The sequence below is a fragment of the Pipistrellus kuhlii genome, unplaced genomic scaffold (genome assembly GCF_014108245.1).
Source record: "Pipistrellus kuhlii isolate mPipKuh1 unplaced genomic scaffold, mPipKuh1.p scaffold_m20_p_3, whole genome shotgun sequence".
Classification (NCBI taxonomy): Eukaryota; Metazoa; Chordata; class Mammalia; order Chiroptera; family Vespertilionidae; genus Pipistrellus; species Pipistrellus kuhlii.
The window spans coordinates 67,473,908-67,492,098 of NW_023425529.1; the positions used below are offsets into that span (position 1 = coordinate 67,473,908).

The following is an 18,191-nucleotide window of genomic DNA, read 5'->3' on the forward strand; positions in this document are numbered from 1 at the left end:
CTCACAGGTTGAGAACTGTTGCTGTAGTGTAGAGCCTAAGGGTCGCGGCATTACAAAGGTTGAGAACCATTGCTCTATATGATAGGTCCACACCTACCTTGATCACTTCCATGGGCTTTGTGTTTTTTAGTGCTGGGACTGTAGATGGTGCTCAATAAATACCTGTTGATTGGATGAATACATAAATTTCATCTAAAAGCCGAAACCGGTTTGGCTCAATGGATAGAGTGCCGGCTTGGGGACTGAAGGGTCCCGGGTTCGATTCCGGTCAAGGGCATGTACCTTGGTTGTGGGCACATCCCCAGTGGGGGGGGGGTGCAACAGGCAGCTGATCGATGACTCTCTCTCATCGATGTTTCTAACTCTCTATCCCTCTCCCTTCCTCTCTGTACAAAATCAATAAAATATATATTTTTTAAAAAATTTCATCTAAAAGCCAACAGAACATTTGGGCATAAATAAAGAGAAAGGAAGCCAAAAATATTTTCCTGTCTAATACCACTTGAAATGTATGGTCTGTCAGAAAATTGCTTCTCTCACCATGGTTCTTACAGAGCTAGAAGGCAGGTTTTGCTAAAACACTAATAATCAAGGGGCCTAATAAACTGATTCTTTGCTTGTAGCTCATTCTCTTTTACAGAGTCAAAGGCCTTTGAAATCCATCAAATATTTTATATTTTTCAAAGCCGGTTTCTCCATGAGGAGACAAATGTAATAATTCTCAGTGATGTTATACTTGATCCTGAAGCCCATCCACTCATTTAACATTTTAATAAAGAGATTCAGATCTGCTGTTTGTTAAGGAGAAGGTGGGCACACTGCTAAGGAATATCCAGTTTGGAAAGGAAAAGGGTTGCCACTCTTGCAAATGGAGTGCATTATCTGTGAGGCCACCCAAAAGCAATTAATTATGCTGGTGGTGGGAGAGCTCTCATTATTCTCATTTGCTAGGCATGGTAACCTGAACAAAATATGCTAAAATTTGAGTCAGTTTTCATAAAGCTAGAAGTAATAAGACTGAACATGTCAGAATATGCAGATTCTATGATCTCTTCTTTTATAGTCACCAGATCCAATTCTGTCATCATTATTACCACCTCTCAGCTCATCAAACCTCTGAATCCTGGGAAATCCCTTTCTCATCCCCTCCCCTGGGTGCTTGACTGGGTCTCTGAGTCAGTGTTCTAAGTATAGCCCAATGGTCAGAAGAGATACAAGAGGCCCCGGCAGGGATTGGGAGAGCGAGCTGAGTGGGGAGGTGGACAGGATACTAGTGTGTCTGGCACCCCAAAGGCATTTTCCCACAGAAACTTTGTTATACATATTTGCTAGATTCCTCTATAGCAGTGGTGTTCAACATTTTTATTATTATTATTTCATGGCACACATAAATTAATTGCTAAAATTCCTTGGCACACCAAAAAATAGATTTTTTTTCGCCGATATAATTAAAATTTTTAATTTTGATTCATTCACACTGGACAGCTATTGTCTTGTTGGCTGTTGTCATTTCTTTTTTTATACAATCTAAAGTAAAATAGGTCAGTGCTCCTAATTAAGTAGTTAGGTTCTGTATGTTTTAAAAATTCTTACAGCACATTAATTGAAAATCACTGCTCTATAATAACATTATTAAACTATTTTGATGCCGTCATTAAAAATATTTTTATGGGTTGTTTGGCACTAAATTCCTCATATATTATCTCTCTCAAAAATATGTTCTAAGTACCAATAATTCATTCATAGTTTGAAGATTGTCATTACTATTAACACCTTAAATATCCATCTGGTAGAATCACTGAAACTATATACTTCTCACATTTATACTGCCTCCTATCTACTTCTCATATTTATAATACCCCAATTTGTAAGGGATTATCTGAAGCTAAAAATAAAAATAAAAAAACACACACTTAAAAACCATTTTCATCCTATCTTCCTAGTTTTAGTCTCATCTTTTTTTTAAAAATATATTTTATTGATTTATACAGAGAGGAAGAGAGAGGGATAGATAGATAGAAACATCGATGAGAGAGAATCATTGATCAGCTGCCTTTTGCACACCCCCTACTGGGGATGTGCCCGCAACCAAGGTACATGCCCTTGACTGGAATCGAACCGGGAACCTTTCAGTCCGCAGGCCGACGCTCTATCCACTGAGCCAAACCTGTTTAGACAGTCTCATCTTTCTAATTGCCAGGTAGGCTCCTTAATCTTCATGAGTTTCTTAGATTCAGTGAGCACAAATCCAAATTTATAATCTCCTTCTGTAATCTTATCCCTATAAAAAAAACAGTATCTATTCCTTAATGCACTGCTGTGAACTCTATCAGCATTTTCCTAATATTAATACATGAATTACCTTTTACTACTTCCTCTATCTCAGTTTGTGTGAACACCTAATAAGCTTGTGAGTTCTTTTTAAATTTTCTAAATAACTCTAGAATTCATACTTATCTATGAATTCTTATTGTCACTATTCTAGTTTAGGGTCTTCTCATATATCGCCTGGTTTTGGGGAAGTAGCCTACCTGGACTCAATGATTCTGAGCAATTACCTTTTTCAGAGCTATCCGAGCTTTCTCAGAACCCTACAGCGGCTTCCCATTGTTTAAAGAATGGACTTCAAACACCTTAACATAATAAGCAAGTGCTCCTTAACTTAGTTCCCAAACTACTATTTAAAGCTTGTTCACAACTATATTTCTCAATGAACACTGATCTCTCTCTGTGACATCTCTATTCCTTGAATTCAGAGATTCTGAATCTTTTCTGTATCATGGATTGCTTTGGCCTGATGAAGTGCTCGGACTCCTTCCTAAAGGAATATTTTTTAATGTATAAAACAATAAACATAAGATTACTAAAGATAGCAATTGCATGGTAATACAATTCTGTCTGTGGATCCTGATATTTATGTCATTGTGGCTTTGCTTATGATCCTCATTCCATAAACCTACTCTTCTGATTATCAAATTCCTTTTCATCTTTCCAAGCCTATTCAATTCTCATTTCCTCTGTGCAACTTTACCTTTACTTCCTGCTCCATCTGTATTCACCACTTTGCCCTTTGCCCTCTCATAGATTATTTGTATTTCTAATTAGTCCTTATCTTTACTTTGCCCTCTATTATAAAACACTGTATTAAATGACAGTGATGGGCCAAACACTATATTGGCCAATTTTACATGTTTTCTCTTCATATTTCTCTATTAAAACATTATAAAATATGTATTTGAGGAGGAAACTGATTTACAGAAATTTTGTTGTTTGACCAAAATCTCACAACTTCCTCCTTTTATAAATTATTGGAGAAAAGTAATATTTGATCTTCCTCTGTATACCTTCTCAGGATCTAAAGAATAATGTTGTCTAGTAATGTTTGCTTATGTGGATTTAAAAGTTAGAAATACTGTAAAATACTTAGTTTCCAATATTTAATGTCTCTAAAATCTACTAGGGAGCAAAGGAGGACAGAGATGGTACAACTGTATTCCTAGGTCAAAGTCTATGCCAATTAACTGGGAATAAATACTTCTTAACATTCTATAAACCCTTCTAATATCTAGTGATTTCACAAATTAAAAACCTATATCCCGCATATGAAATCATATGGTTCATAGCATTTTCTGACTGATGGAAAATGATTTGACTTTGGGAGGTGGGCACACAGTGCAATAAACAGATCATGAATTATAGTAATATACACTTGAAACCTATATGATCTTATTAACCGGTGTCACCTATAAATTAAGTAAAAAAGAGAAAGCTTATACAGGGTTTTCATTAGTCATTTCCTTAAAATATTATCCTTGTTTTGCATTCTTGATAAAATAAAACAACAATAATAAAAATATAATCAATAAAAGAATTTGTTTGTAATAATAATAAATCCAGTAAATATTTACATTTATAATAATATCAGATGTGTAACTTATTTACTATGCTATCCACTCAGTGAAAACAATAAAATGAGCCCAATTTACATTCATATTACAATACATTTTGAATCTAATTACCATGTGCCAGTTTCACTTTCCTATAATTATATATGTTTTACAAGTTTTCTTAAAACAACATTGTTAGGCTATCTATTTTAGAATAAAAATAAATATTTATTTTAGCAATACTAAAGCTTTCTTTTCCATATTATTTTCAGTTTAAAACCATGTATCTATGACCATTAATTTCTAATGTGAAAGTTCTTCATGTATAGTAATTTTGAAAGAAATTACATGTTTTTATTTAACAACACATTTAGCATGCTGTGAACTATAAATTAATGCATAATTAATTCATTATGGGTATCCAGTTTTTACGACTTCTCTATTATTGTACTGTAGCAAATACTAACTCAGATGTAGATGAGTAAATGGTTTCCTATTTTTACAGCTCCAGATGGTCCTCCTGAAAATGTGTATGTAGTAGCAACATCACCTTTTAGTATCAACATCAGCTGGAGTGAACCTGCTATCATTACTGGACCAACTTTCTATCTGATAGATGTTGAATCGGTAAGTTTTGTCTTACCTTTTGCAAAAGGCAATGGAGAACATGGAAATGAACAAACAAGAAAATCAAATAAAGCAAAAACTCATAGACACTGACAACAGTATGGTAGTTAGCTAATGAAGAGGGTAGGAGAGTGGTAAATAAATAACATCAGAGTTTAGTATTATCTCCTTACTTGCATTATCACACCTTATCTGACATTTTGATATAAATATTACTATCTTCATTCTGTATAAAGGTGAACTGAGACAGACATGATATATAATTTCTTACATAACTAAGACTTGGATAAGACCAGAAGACAACAGTATGATAGGATAAATGGAAAGCCATTACATAGCAAATAAAGGATCCCAGGTTTGATTCCGGTCAAGGGCATGTGCCTGGGTTTTGGGCACATCCCCAGTGGGAGGTGTACAGGAGGCAGCTGATCAATGTTTCTAACTCTTTATCTCCCTCTCTGAAAAAAAAAATCAATAAAATATTTTTTTTAAAAAAGAATCATGTAGAACATGTAGAACCCATGTAGAACACAAATTCAAAATATCATTGAATTTTGCACTCCTATTTCAGGCTGAATTTTGTCAAATACTAGCCACAAGGACATACAAGTCTTCCCATATAAGACTCAAATTAAGGCAAAATTGACCATCTTAAAAAATTATATATATATATGCACCGATATCATCCTGGATGATTTTACTAGAAATTAATGCATTTTGTAGTCATTTTTTATTGTTATATTTACTTTTACAAAATTAAAAAAATATATATATATTTATTAAGCAGCCTCTATTTTCCAAAACAAAGATGGAAAATAGAGTTTTGTTCTCAAGTACCTCACGCTGTAGTGGGAGACACTAGAATATAAACAGCTAATTATAGAGTGTGATATAGGCAGTGTTTTGTTTGTTTGTTTTAATGAAAGCTAACAAAGTAGTTAAAGCTTCTGTTATGGGAGACCTGGGATAAAGACAAGACTTCACAGAGCAGGTTAAATTTGTTCTGGGACTTGAGGGATGAATAAGGATTTACCAGGTAGGAAGGGTGGAGGTAGGAAAGACAAAGGAGAGAAATAGAACCAGTCTAACTACTGATGCTGTGTATAAAAACTACTGTACTTCAAAAATAAATTTAAGAAGTTCCATAATAATAATAAGGGATCAAATATAAAATGAGCAAACAACCTTGGCACTAACTGAAGGAAAATGCTATTCAAAAAGGTTTGAGCTATCAGTCCTGGGTAAGTGAACAAATATGGTTAACAGTAACATAGACAAAGTAGATTTAGTAAAGAAAGATAATAAATTTTATATAAGCTGTATTCGAAGGCCTAAAATTTTATTTGGATTTTATTAAATAGTATTTAAGATATACAGTGTTTCCCTGAAAATAAGACATCCTCCGAAAATAAGACCTAGCGCATGGAAAGATAAGACATCCCCTGAAAATAAGACCTAGCGCAACTTTGGGAGAAAAAATTAATATAAGACACTGTCTTATTTTCGGGAAAACAGGGTAGTAGGTCACAAAAATGCTGTGTTATATTTTTACTTTTTGATATTTATTATCCATTGTCTTCATGGATGGCATTTGGATAGTTTCATTGTACTTTATAAGATTACTAGAGGCCTAGTGCATAAAATTCGTGCATGGAGTGTGTGTGTGTGTGTGTGTGTGTGTGTGTGTGTGTGTATGTGTATGTATGTGTTTCCCTCAGCCCAGCCTGCACCCTCTCCAACCTGGGATTCCTCTCCCAACCACTCCTCTGCCTACCTGATTGCCTCTAACTGCTTCTGCCTGCCAGCCCGATCACTCCCTAACCACTCCCCTGCCAGCCTGATAGACTCTAAACTGCTCCCCTGCTGTCCCAGTTGCCCCTAACTGCCCTCCCTTGCCTGCCTGGTCACTCCCAACTTCCCTTCCCTACAGGCCTGATCCCCCCCAACTGATTTCCCTTGCTGGCTCTGTCACCCATAACTGCCCTCCCCTGCTGGCCTGGTCCCCCCTAACTGCTCTACCCTGCTGACCTGGTTCGCCCCAACTGCCCTCCCCTGCAGGCCTGGTCACCCCCAACTACCATCTTGTGCAGGCCTGGTCTCCTTCAACTGTCTTCCCCTGCAGGCCTGGTCACCCCTAACTGCCTTCCTCTGCTGGCTCAGTCACTCCTAATTGTCCTCCCCTGCAGGCTTGGCCATCCCTAACTGCCCTCCCCTACAGGACTGATTGCGCCCAACTGCCCTCCCTTGCAGGCCTTGTCCCTCCCAACCATCTTGTGGTAGCCATCTTGTGTCCACATGGGGGTAGCCATCTTTGACCACATGGGGGTGGCCATTTTGTGTGTTAGAGTGAAGGTCAATTTGCATATTATTCTTTTATTATATAGGATTCCCAGTGAACTTATGATAGTATAGACAGTTCTGAACTATTGAAACAACTGACTATAAATCCTGTCAGCAACTTAGTTGTTATGGAATCTTGAGGAATTCACTTAAACTCTATAAAACCAGAGTTCAAGTAGCCACAATATATAGTTAGGCAAATAACATAAATGAGCATTCTAAGTGAAGCCAACTGGATGGGGCAGTGATGCCTTGGAGACCCATGCTTCTGTACAGAAGCTGACTATCATTCAACCTTAGGTCATTGTTACTCAGCATGAATATAAGCCTCATCCTGAGGAAAATTTTAAAAGCCAGATGTACAGGTGATATTTAAATATGACAAATTAAATACACACGCTTTCTACCAGGAGGAATGTGGACCTCATCAATTGGATTTCTAGGCTAATTTCCTTTTTTGCCATTTTAGAGCAGTTTAAATTATAGAAGATACATGAACCCCAATAGAAATGGCCAATGGCCACAGAGTGAGCAGGGGACTTGGCTCCACTCCAGGTTACAAAGTTTCAATTGTAGAAGGTAAATACATTCCAGATAACAGGGCCTCCACTTGGGTTGCTGGGGGGTGCAGCTGGCCTGCAAACTGCCACAGGCCCCTTGCCCAGGCTGCCCCAAACCCCAAGGGAACCCCCACCCTGATCCAGAACACCCTTCAGGGCAAACCAGCTGGCCTCCACCCATGCACCAGGCCTCTATCCTATCTAATAAAAGAGTAATATGCAGATTGACCATCACTCCAACACACAAGATGGCTGCCTCCATGTGGTCAAAGATCCTGCTCCTCATGTGGACACAAGATGGCTACCATAAGATGGCCAGCAGGGGAGGGCAATTGGGAGGCCCCAGGCCTGCAAGGGAGGGCAGTTGAAGGTAATCAACCCTGCAGGGGAGGGCAGTTAAGGGAGGGCCAGGCTGGCAGAGGAGGGAAGTTGGAGGCAAACAGGCTGGCAAGGGAGCAGTTAGACATCAATCAGGCTGGCATGGGAGTAGTTAGGGGGTGATCAGGCTGGCAGGCAGAAGTGGTTAGGGGCAATCAGGAAGGCAGGCAGGTGAGCAGTTGGGAGCCAGCAGTCCTGGATTGTGAGAGGGATGTCTGACTGCTCGGTGGGATCAGGCCTAAATGGGCAGTTTAACATCCCTTAAGGTGTCCCAGATTGGAGAGGGTGCAGGCTGGGCAGAGGGACACCCCCCACCCTGTGCACAAATTTTGTGCATCAGACCTCTAGCATGTAAATAAATCATAAAATTATATTTAGTATAACAAAGGATATTAATTTGTACATATTTAATAATTATGATGTCCACAATTGAGTTCTTATCCAGTGTCATGCATGGTGTCGGCTCACAGTTTTTCAAACTGCAATCAAGACCAGCATTTTAAAATTAATTGGGATAAAATTAGAAAGAGCAGAAAAGATCAAATGCATTTCAAAAAGAAGTTATATTTCTGAAATAGTTTTTCAGGTATAAAGAAGTATATATATGAGTGCACATATAAAAACTTTCTATACCTGAAAAATGATTTTATGAGTTATGATATGAAAAATGATATCCTGAATTATGTTACAAAATGTGTTGCCTCTGTGTGAGTCTGGTATTAAAATAAAATAAAATACTTCAGATCTATTTTTTCTAAATTTCAACAAAGCACTATAAACACATGTTATCACCCATTTTAATACACAGAAAGTAAGACAGAGTATAAGTGACTTGACAAATTCTATATGGGAGCTATTAAGTGACTAAGTTGGGGTTTGAATTTTTGATGGTTGGCTACCAAAACCTATATATTTTTTCTCTATAAAGCATTAGGGTAGAAAGTAGTGTTTCACTGACTGCAGAGATGATTTTGGCATGATTTGGATGATATTTGATGGGTTAATTGCTTTTTCCTTTACTTTTAACTATTGAAATAATTTCTAATTAGTAAACTGTTAAAGTAACACTTTAGATTTCCCAGGACAATCTGTTAAAAACAAAACAAAACAGTGTCCCTTGAACAACATGGAAGTTAGGAGCAACAACCCCCACATAGTTGAAAATATGCATATAACTTTTGACTCCATCAAAACTTGTTATTCCTCATTGTCCATAGAGATTGGTTCCAGGACCATCTGTGGACACCAACATCTGTAGATAGTCAAGTCGCCTACATCAATGTAAATGGTCAGCAAGCTGTATCTGTAGACTTCCAATTGCAGATTGAAAACAGTGCAAATATTCACTGAGAAAATCTGCATATATTTGGACCCTTGCAGTGCAAACCTGTGTTGTACAAGGGTCAACTCTAATTTAAATCTTGACTACCCTGTTTCCCCGAAAATAAGACAGTGTCTTATATTAATTTTTTCTCCCAAAGTTGCGCTAGGTCTTATTTTCAGGGGATGTCTTATCTTTCCATGGGCTAGGTCTTATTTTCGGAGGATGTCTTATTTTCGGGGAAACACGGTAGATAAATATACCACATCTAGCTTTTTATGATTATACTGTAGTGATTTTTGTCTCAAGTGCTGCTTCCTTTCATTGTCAGCAATTTTTTCCTTACAGGTAGATAGTGATGAATTTAATATTTCTTTAATCAAGTCAAATGAAGAGAATAAAACCATAGAAATTAAAGACTTAAAAATATTCACAAGGTATTCTGTGGTGATCACTGCATTCACTGGAAACGTTAGTGCAGCATATGTAGAAGGAAAGTCAAGTGCTGAAGTGATTGTTACTACTTTAGAATCAGGTAAGACGTATTTTTCATCATTGCTAAAAACTGACCTAGTTAGGTAACTTTCTTACAGTTTATCCCACCCCACCCTAAAAAGGGTATGTATTATCAAATTTTTAATGCATATAAATGTAATTTTCAGTGATTCACTGTGGTTGACAAAAGTGAAGCTTGCTATTTTTTGAGGCAAAGTGGAATTATGCAGAATAGCCAATCCTTGTAAATACAAAACACAAATTTGTTCATAATAAACCCAATTTTTGCATTTATTAAACACTAAATGTTTCAAAAGTTATTTTGCTGAAGAGATGATTTTACCAATTATCTATAGCCAAAAATGCTTCACCTAAAACTCCATTTTAATTATTTCTGTCTCATGATTTGAATACTTATTAAAGTGATATACTCTATCATTAAATAATCTAGAAGTCAAAATCCGAATCTGGGTCCCATTTATCATGTTTTTTCCACTTATTTAAGTGACATCTTTTATTATATAATATATTTGATAAATGTCAGAATCCATACAGATTTCCTCAAGTTCCTATGAACAGGGTCTGAATGAATAATAAGATTGTAACCAATAAGAATTAAATGTGGAAAGTCAACTTCCCAGAACTCGCTTGCCCCAACCTCCTTCAGACTCCTGATGTTCTTTGCCACCAGATATATCTTTGGAAAGAGCACATGAAGGGATGTGTTGCTATAGTTTATTTGTGCTATCTGTAAGGTAAGTATAGGAGGTAAAAATAATTTTGAGTTAGTCTTTTCATTATGTTATATACTGCGTTGTCTACTGTTATGGTTCTAAATTAAAAGGTCCATCTTATTCTCTAAACCCTAAAATCCCACTTGTTTCCAATGTGCTGCCACATGTATCCCAGGTACCTATTTTCTTATTATATTTGTTGCAAGTCTCCACCATCCCACCTACCTGTGAGGAAAGATGCTCCTGGACTTCTTCACATTCATGCCATGAAGCATTCATTGAAAACCTTAATGTGCTACCTCTTTCAAAGATATTGTAGTTTAATACATTTTTACTGAGCATCTAAAAATTGAATTTTAGATATAAAACCAAATATGTTTGCAGGACAAGAAGTTCTTTCCAGCATTGAGAGAATTCTTCCACTTATCCAACTTTAAACCTGATCTTATTTTTGAAAACATCTCGTAAAAAAATGTATAAAGTTTTTTTTATGTATCATAAAAATGTTTAACAACTAATGTTGTGGAAACATGTTGAACCAGTCTAACTTTTATTTTATCTATGCCTTTTTTGCCCTTAAAATGTGGTATTTGGAACAATAAAATGTTATCTGATTTTCTCTTTTTTCCTCACTGTTATTTATTTACTTATTTTTTGCTTGCCAAATGGCACTATTTCCAAATGTGTTTGCAAGAAAAATACAGCTTTTACCTAACTTCTAATAGCCAAGTATTAACAGGCTTCTTCATGAAAATTCTTTATTTAGTATGGAAAAATATATCCATTCCAAGTTTATCAAAATAGATATATTCATTCAGTTATTTATAGAAAGAACACTATGTAGTATAGCAAGAACTATTAATAGTTCATAAAATATATTTTATTATGAACTATATTCATAAAATAAATTTATCCTCATTCTCTTTCATAATAATTTATTGATACTTAGCTAGCTATATATCCAACTAACTGCTATTTATTTAAAAAAAAAAAAAAACCTGGACTATCTAGACTATATGAACTCTTAAAAACTCAACACAACAAATCCAGTTAAAAATTGATAAAATATATTTCACCAAAGAGGAAATATGATTGGCAAATAAACTTATGATAAGATAGATTTTCAGTATCATTACTTATTAGGAACATGCAAATTAAAGCCACCATGAGATATCACTATGCGTCTATAGAATAATAATAGTGAAAATGGTGAGAAAACCAAATGCTGGCAAAGATGCAGTAAAAGACTGGGTTTCTCATACATTTCTCATACAAAATGGTATAGCCACATTGGAAAATAGTTTGTTAATCTATTATAAAACCAATCATGATTTAGCAATTATACTCTTGGACATTTACCATAGAGAATTGATAACTGTGTTCATGCAAACATCTGTATATAAATGTTAATAGCAGATTTATTAGTAATAACAAAAAAAATTGAAAACAACCCAAATGTGGTGGGTTTTTTTTGTTTGTTTGTTTTAATAATTAAACAAATTCTGCTACACCCATATAAGGGGACACTACTTGGCAATGAAAAAAGAATGAATTACTGATATATGCAACAAGTCTGATGAACATCACAGTCATTATGCATTGTGTTTCTCAAAATGGCATAACTAAGGAGATGAAGAATGATTAGTGTTGAGGGAAGACATGGAGGGCAAATACAAGGAGAAGGCAAGATGAGGTTCCTTTGGCGTGATGAGATTGCTCTGTATCTTGTTTTTTGTGGTGTTTATAAGAATCTAAACATGGGATTAAATTTCATAGAAATACATACAAGAAAGTATGAAAAAATGTTAAATTTGAAAATTGTTTGTAGTCTTGTTAACAGCACATTGTACCAACGTCAGTTTCCAGGTTTGATATTAAACTACAGTTATATAAGATGTCACCCCTGGTGAAAGCTAGGGGAAGGTTACTTAGAACTGTGTATGATTTTTGCAACTTCCTGTGAGTCTATATTATTTTTAATTAAACCGAAATAGTCATGTAAATGTGTTCTGCATAAAAATAATGCATATGTAAAGCTAAATAAATAAGAAGGAAATTTATCAGCAAATGAACTGGATCAAGAGTATGGTTCCTGTGACCTAAGATGTCAGTGATGTTACAGTGCATCAGACATTTTGCTTGTTTCCATAATTCATAGGACTTAAATAATCTGTGTAATTCCCCTTATAAACATAAATTTGAAGTAAGTTTTATATGGCAATTGAAAAGAACATTTTTTTTATAAAATTTAATTGCAAAATATTTCATTTTAGTCCCTAAGGATCCACCTAACAACATGACATTTCAGAAGATACCAAATGAAGTGACAAAATTTAAGTTAACATTCCTTCCTCCTTCTCAACCCAATGGAAATATCCAAGTATATCAAGCTTTGGTTTACCCAGAAGATGATCCTACTGCTGTCCAGATTCATAATCTCAGTATTATCCAGAAAACGGACACATCCGTCATCGCAATGTTAGAAGGACTAAAAGGTGGACATACATACAATATCAGTGTAAGCCTTCATAGCTTTTAGTTATTTGCCTATTTTACAAAGTCAGTTTTCTAACTCAGCATTCAAAAATACTTCAGCTTATGTACACATTACATTTTTCATATATTTTGGGGGGGGGTTGTTTAAGACATGCCAACAGAAAATAGATTTAGAGAAGTGAAATTGTTGATATCCTATTATAATACAGCAAGTCCTATGAAAATAAGTAAATAAAACATTTGTACAAACAATAATGCTATTTACTTTAATAGCATTAATATTTAGAAATATTTTATTCTCCTTCCATTCTGTAGCTTATACATATATCGCATTGATTTTGATTTGGGCCACATGATGTGCTTTGGCCAAGGACATGTGCCACATCGATTGAGAAACAGAAGTTTCTGTCAGCTCTCTCCTTCATCTCTGTCTCAAGTAAAGATATACGGAGCAGAGTCTGCTCCTTCAGTCTGTGTCTAGGAATGGGAAAATATCAAGTAAGGTTAAGCCATGGCAGCCAACCCTCAGTTGTGCATGTACTGTAAATAAGAAAAAAATGTGCATTATTGTAAGCCAAAAGTAAACACCCAAAACAAGATTTGTACAATGTTAGAAAATAAATAAAATAAAGGGTAAAGGAGAGGTATGCTAAAAGTAAAAAAGTGGTGGTAGATAAAGAGATAATTCTTCCAAATGGAAAACTGTTAATGTGTGACTATAAATGAACATGGAAAAGCAAATTTCAAAGGCAAAGAGCAGAAATAATTATTTACATGATTGAAATTCACATATATTTCACATAACTATAACTAAAAGCTAATAACATTTTATACTTTCATTCTAAATTATCCATTTTGAAAAACAAATGTATATGTGAGTTCATATTGCATATATATAGTCCATGAACAATTTGTTTTATCATTTGATGATTTTTTATGACATGTCTTGCAATTTTAAAATAGAATTATCTGACTCGAAAACTTACATTTTAAGCAACATAGAATTCATCCCTAAACCTTAGCTTATTAACTAAACCTCCTAGTAACTCTTTATAATCATCAGAATACTACCATGTGTGTATGTATTCCCTCATTAACTTTATATCTTACTAGAGGCCCAGTACATGAAATTCATGCACTGGGGCTGGGGTATCCCTCAGCCCAACCTGAACCCTCTCTAATCTGGGACCCTTTGAGGGATGTCTGACTACCCGTTTAGGCACAATACTGGTGGGATTGGGCCTAAATGGAGAGTCAGACATCTCTTTCACAATCCAGAATTGCTGGCTCCCAACCACTCACCTGTCTGCCTGCCTGATTGCCCCTATATGCTTCTGACTATCAGCCTGATCACCCTCTAACCACTCCCCTGCCAACCTGATCGACGCCTAACTGCTCCCCTGCCGGCCTGATTACACCTAACTCCCCTCCCCTGCTGGCCTGATCACCCCTGACTATCCTCCCCTGCAGGCCTGGTTGCCCCCAACTGCCTTCCCCTGCAGACCTGGTCACCCCTAACTGTCCTCCCCTGCAGGACTGATCATCCCCAACTGTCATCCCTTGCAGGCCTGGTCCCTCCCAACTGCCCTCCCCTGCCAGCCATCTTGTGGCAGCCATCTTATGTCCACATGGGGGCAACCATCTTTGACCACATGGGTGTGGCTATCTTGTGTGTTGTAATGATGGTAATTTGCATATTGCTCTTTTATTAGATAGGACTAGTTCTTGTTGCATATAGCATTGTGACTACCTTTGAGAAAGTTCTATTAGAGGGAGAGTAGTGGTTAAGAGAATGAACTGACCTTGGTTCAAATACTCACTTTGCTAGTTTCTGTTTCTGGTTATTTTCTGCAAATCTATCTTAGTTTTCTTATCTGAAAAATTAGTAATAGGAATAATAACTTCTTCATAGGAATAATGTAAGTATTAATGTTTTGCCTATTGTGAATATGAGAAAATATAGGAAATAAAACACAACTAATTCATAATTTAAAAAAACAATAAATTCTCTGATTGTTCACAAAGTGGAATTTACAGCATCCTCAACTCCTGAGAGTTTATTAGAAATGTATAATTTTAGCACCTGTCCCCATCTGCTGAATGAAAATCTGCATGTCTTCATTTAACAGGGTTTCCAAGTGACCTTTTTCCACAGTGCAATTGAAAAGCACTGTCCAATTCATCATTTACTATGTCACTTAAATGTTAGGTTGCACCATAAATAAAAATAATGAAGCACACCGTAATATTATTTTTGTTGTGGATACTTTCTTAAATTTACAAACTTCAATAAGTATTTTCTTTAGTTATTTTTTAACCATGTTTTTTGTGCTTGTGTTATTTACCATAACTACCACATCATACATATCATTACAATTTTAATTCAATCAAAGTACATATAATGTAGAGTGTGGGCCACTAGCATATAAACGAATTTATTAACTTCAATAAACATTAAACTCTGAATTTAATTTATCAAGTACAATAAACTGGGCAAGAACATAGTCTTTGTTTCATATAGCAATATAATGTGAATAGAAGAAAATCCTGTGTCTGCAGTTTCCTAAGCACAATGTTAATTGAAAGGATCCACATCTGTGTAAATCACCCTCTGTACATACAAACAGAGATGCTTTATGTGTATATGCTGCATTACGCAGGTTATAGCATCAGATACTTTGGGGCAGGGGTGAAGAAGGGCATAAAGGGCAACTTTCAGAGGGATGATTTAATACAGGAAAACTGGGAGGCTGAAGGAATAGGATTTCATCTCAGAGAAGGGGAAAAAGAGGACCTTGAATATGGATTTACAGAAAGCCAATTACCTAGCTACAGAGAAGGGGAAAAGATGTTAGAGTAGACTAAGAGAGCAAATAAAGTCTTTTCTATTCTTCCTATAAGTTCTAATTGAAGCCACAGTCCTTTCCTAGTCTCTATGAACCATCTATTTTGGCCAGTCAGCCTTGTTCTCAGGGCTTACTAGTAACACAAGATCAGTTTCAAGAATTACTTTATTGTTAATATTCTTCCTCCATATATAATTCACATTTAAGTGAGTGCAAGAAATAAATAATAGATTATATGTGATTGTTTTTTTAAAGTAGGATCATTTTAAAATTACATATAACCATAATCAGTTATATGTACACATAAGCAATAATTTGAAAATATATCAATAGTAACAAGATGTTTTTTTTGTTTTAGGTTTATGCCATCAATAGTGCTGGTGCAGGACCAAAAGTTCAGATGAGAATAACTATGGATATTAAAGGTATATACACAATTTCCCATTCATTTTACAAGTGCTATTCTCTTAATAAAACAGTAATAGAACTTGAATTCTGTATTAGAATTAAGGATGTAGTCAAGCTTTTAGTGAAGTATATTTAAGTAATAATATATGCTTGTTAAAGCTATAATTAAAATGCCCAAATAATGATGCAAATTACCATCCTATACACTAAAAGGCTAATATGCAAATTGTCCCCTCAGTTTGACCACTCGCTATGATGTGCACTGACCACCAGGGGGCAGTGTAAAATGAAGGAAGAACCAGTCCAGCAGCTGGCAGCAGAGGGGCGGGGAGAGGAAGGCCTTGATTGGCCCTGATCATTAGCCAGGCCTAGGAACCCTACCTTTGCATGAATTTTGTGTACCAGGCCTTAAGTGTTAAGTAAAGAGAATGCCCACCTGCTATTTTTGTTATATTTCCTTTCCTCTAACTTTAAACTCTTCTGAGACAAATTTTATAATCCATTATTTTGTTTTTAAATAAAATAAAGAAAGCAAAACTTATTCCTTAAATTACCCATGACTAGAAGTTGACTAGTTTTAACTAGATTCCTCAAATGACCTTTATTTATATTGAAAGTTGAGTTCTTTACAGTTAATAATAGTGTTTACTGAAAAACCACGTATTCAGCTTTATGATTCTGACTATAAAGATTCTGATCTATTAATTCATTAATCTTACAGGTAGTTTTCATTGAAAATATAACTAAAAATTTGAGCCCTTTGCCTGCCAAATCCATAAAAACTAAAAAAAAAAAAAAAAAAAAAAAAAAAAAAAAAAAAATTACGAGGAATTTAGAGCCATTCAGTCATCCAGGGTGTCTTCTATTCCTAAGATTGGAAACCTGCATGTAACTGCACCTTCTCTCTAAAAAGTTGTATAAAACCTGCAAAACTAAAATCAAACAAAACAAGTGTATGGACCTGTAGTAGAATTCCACCACCTATTGCTTCTCTCTTTAGAGCAAAAAGTAAGGACACCAGAGCACAGTGATTCTCAGTCTTTGGAAGGGACACCAAGCACAGTGATTAAAAGCAGGCTCTAGGCTGAGTCTAGGGTCAGACTGCTGAGATTGAATCCTGGATTGACTGTTTGACTTTGGGCAAGTTTCTTAACCCTTATAAGCCTGGATAGTGGAGATGATACTAGTTCCTATTGCATACATTGTCCTGAGGATTTAAAAAGATAATCTTTGAAAAAACGCTTAGGACAGTGCCCTACTTGAGAATGAGAAACATTCACTATAAGGTGAAGCTGATAAATACTATCTTTTCATCAATGGGCAGTTTACACAATTATAATACTGTATATAAGTATTAATTATTTGCTTTTACTGGTAATTGATAAATTACATGCTTAGGAAACATAAATATAAAGTCTTAAAAATCAGCAATTTGAAAAAAATGAGTTCATAAAGAAGAGTTTACATCAATTCATCTTATTGTCTGTTATTCATTGGCAGACATCTAATCATTCAATTAACAATATTGATTCTTTAGTAAAAAAAATATTAAAAAATCCCCATTTCAGATGCTTTGGTCATCCCTGGTAAAGAAGACTAATTCTGCCTTTCTTCTCTTTAGGTATGTGTCTAAGGCCATCTCCTTGTGTGTAAAATTGAAATAATATTGTCAATTTTATAGCATCATTGAGAGGCTTTCTAAAAAGATTTAATAAAGATGGAAAATGAAATTTGATTAAGCAACTCATTGTTGCTCAAACAATTGTTATATATAGCTATGAAATGAAATTAAACAAACAGGAGCTTCTATAAATATTGACTTTTGGAGATATTTGTATGCACTGATGGTAATATGTGAATTATCAGGGCACTTTTAGAAATTATTCTGGCAATACTTATTAAAGGTTAAAAATACATATATTGTTCCAGAAATTCTGCTCTTGGAAATCTGTTCCACAGAAATAAAAGGATATTTGGCATGGATAAACTGGGCAAGAGGGAGGTGCTGGTATGACTAGAATAGAAATAGGAAAACTAGTTAAAAGAAGTAAAAGAATGAAAAACACTAAAATAATAGTATGATTTAGTGCACCTATGAA

General features: G+C 35.3%; 1 protein-coding gene across 1 annotated transcript in view; it reads left to right on the plus strand.

The window, feature by feature from the left end:
• Nucleotides 1-18,191, plus strand: part of PTPRQ (protein tyrosine phosphatase receptor type Q) — a 248,128-nt gene that overhangs the window by 171,357 nt on the left and 58,580 nt on the right. Inside the window, exons 44-47 of the mRNA XM_036457041.2 lie at nucleotides 4,393-4,514; nucleotides 9,462-9,648; nucleotides 12,616-12,860; nucleotides 16,043-16,109. Coding sequence (XP_036312934.2) covers nucleotides 4,393-4,514; nucleotides 9,462-9,648; nucleotides 12,616-12,860; nucleotides 16,043-16,109 — 621 coding nt within the window. The remainder of the gene's footprint in view (nucleotides 1-4,392; nucleotides 4,515-9,461; nucleotides 9,649-12,615; nucleotides 12,861-16,042; nucleotides 16,110-18,191) is intronic.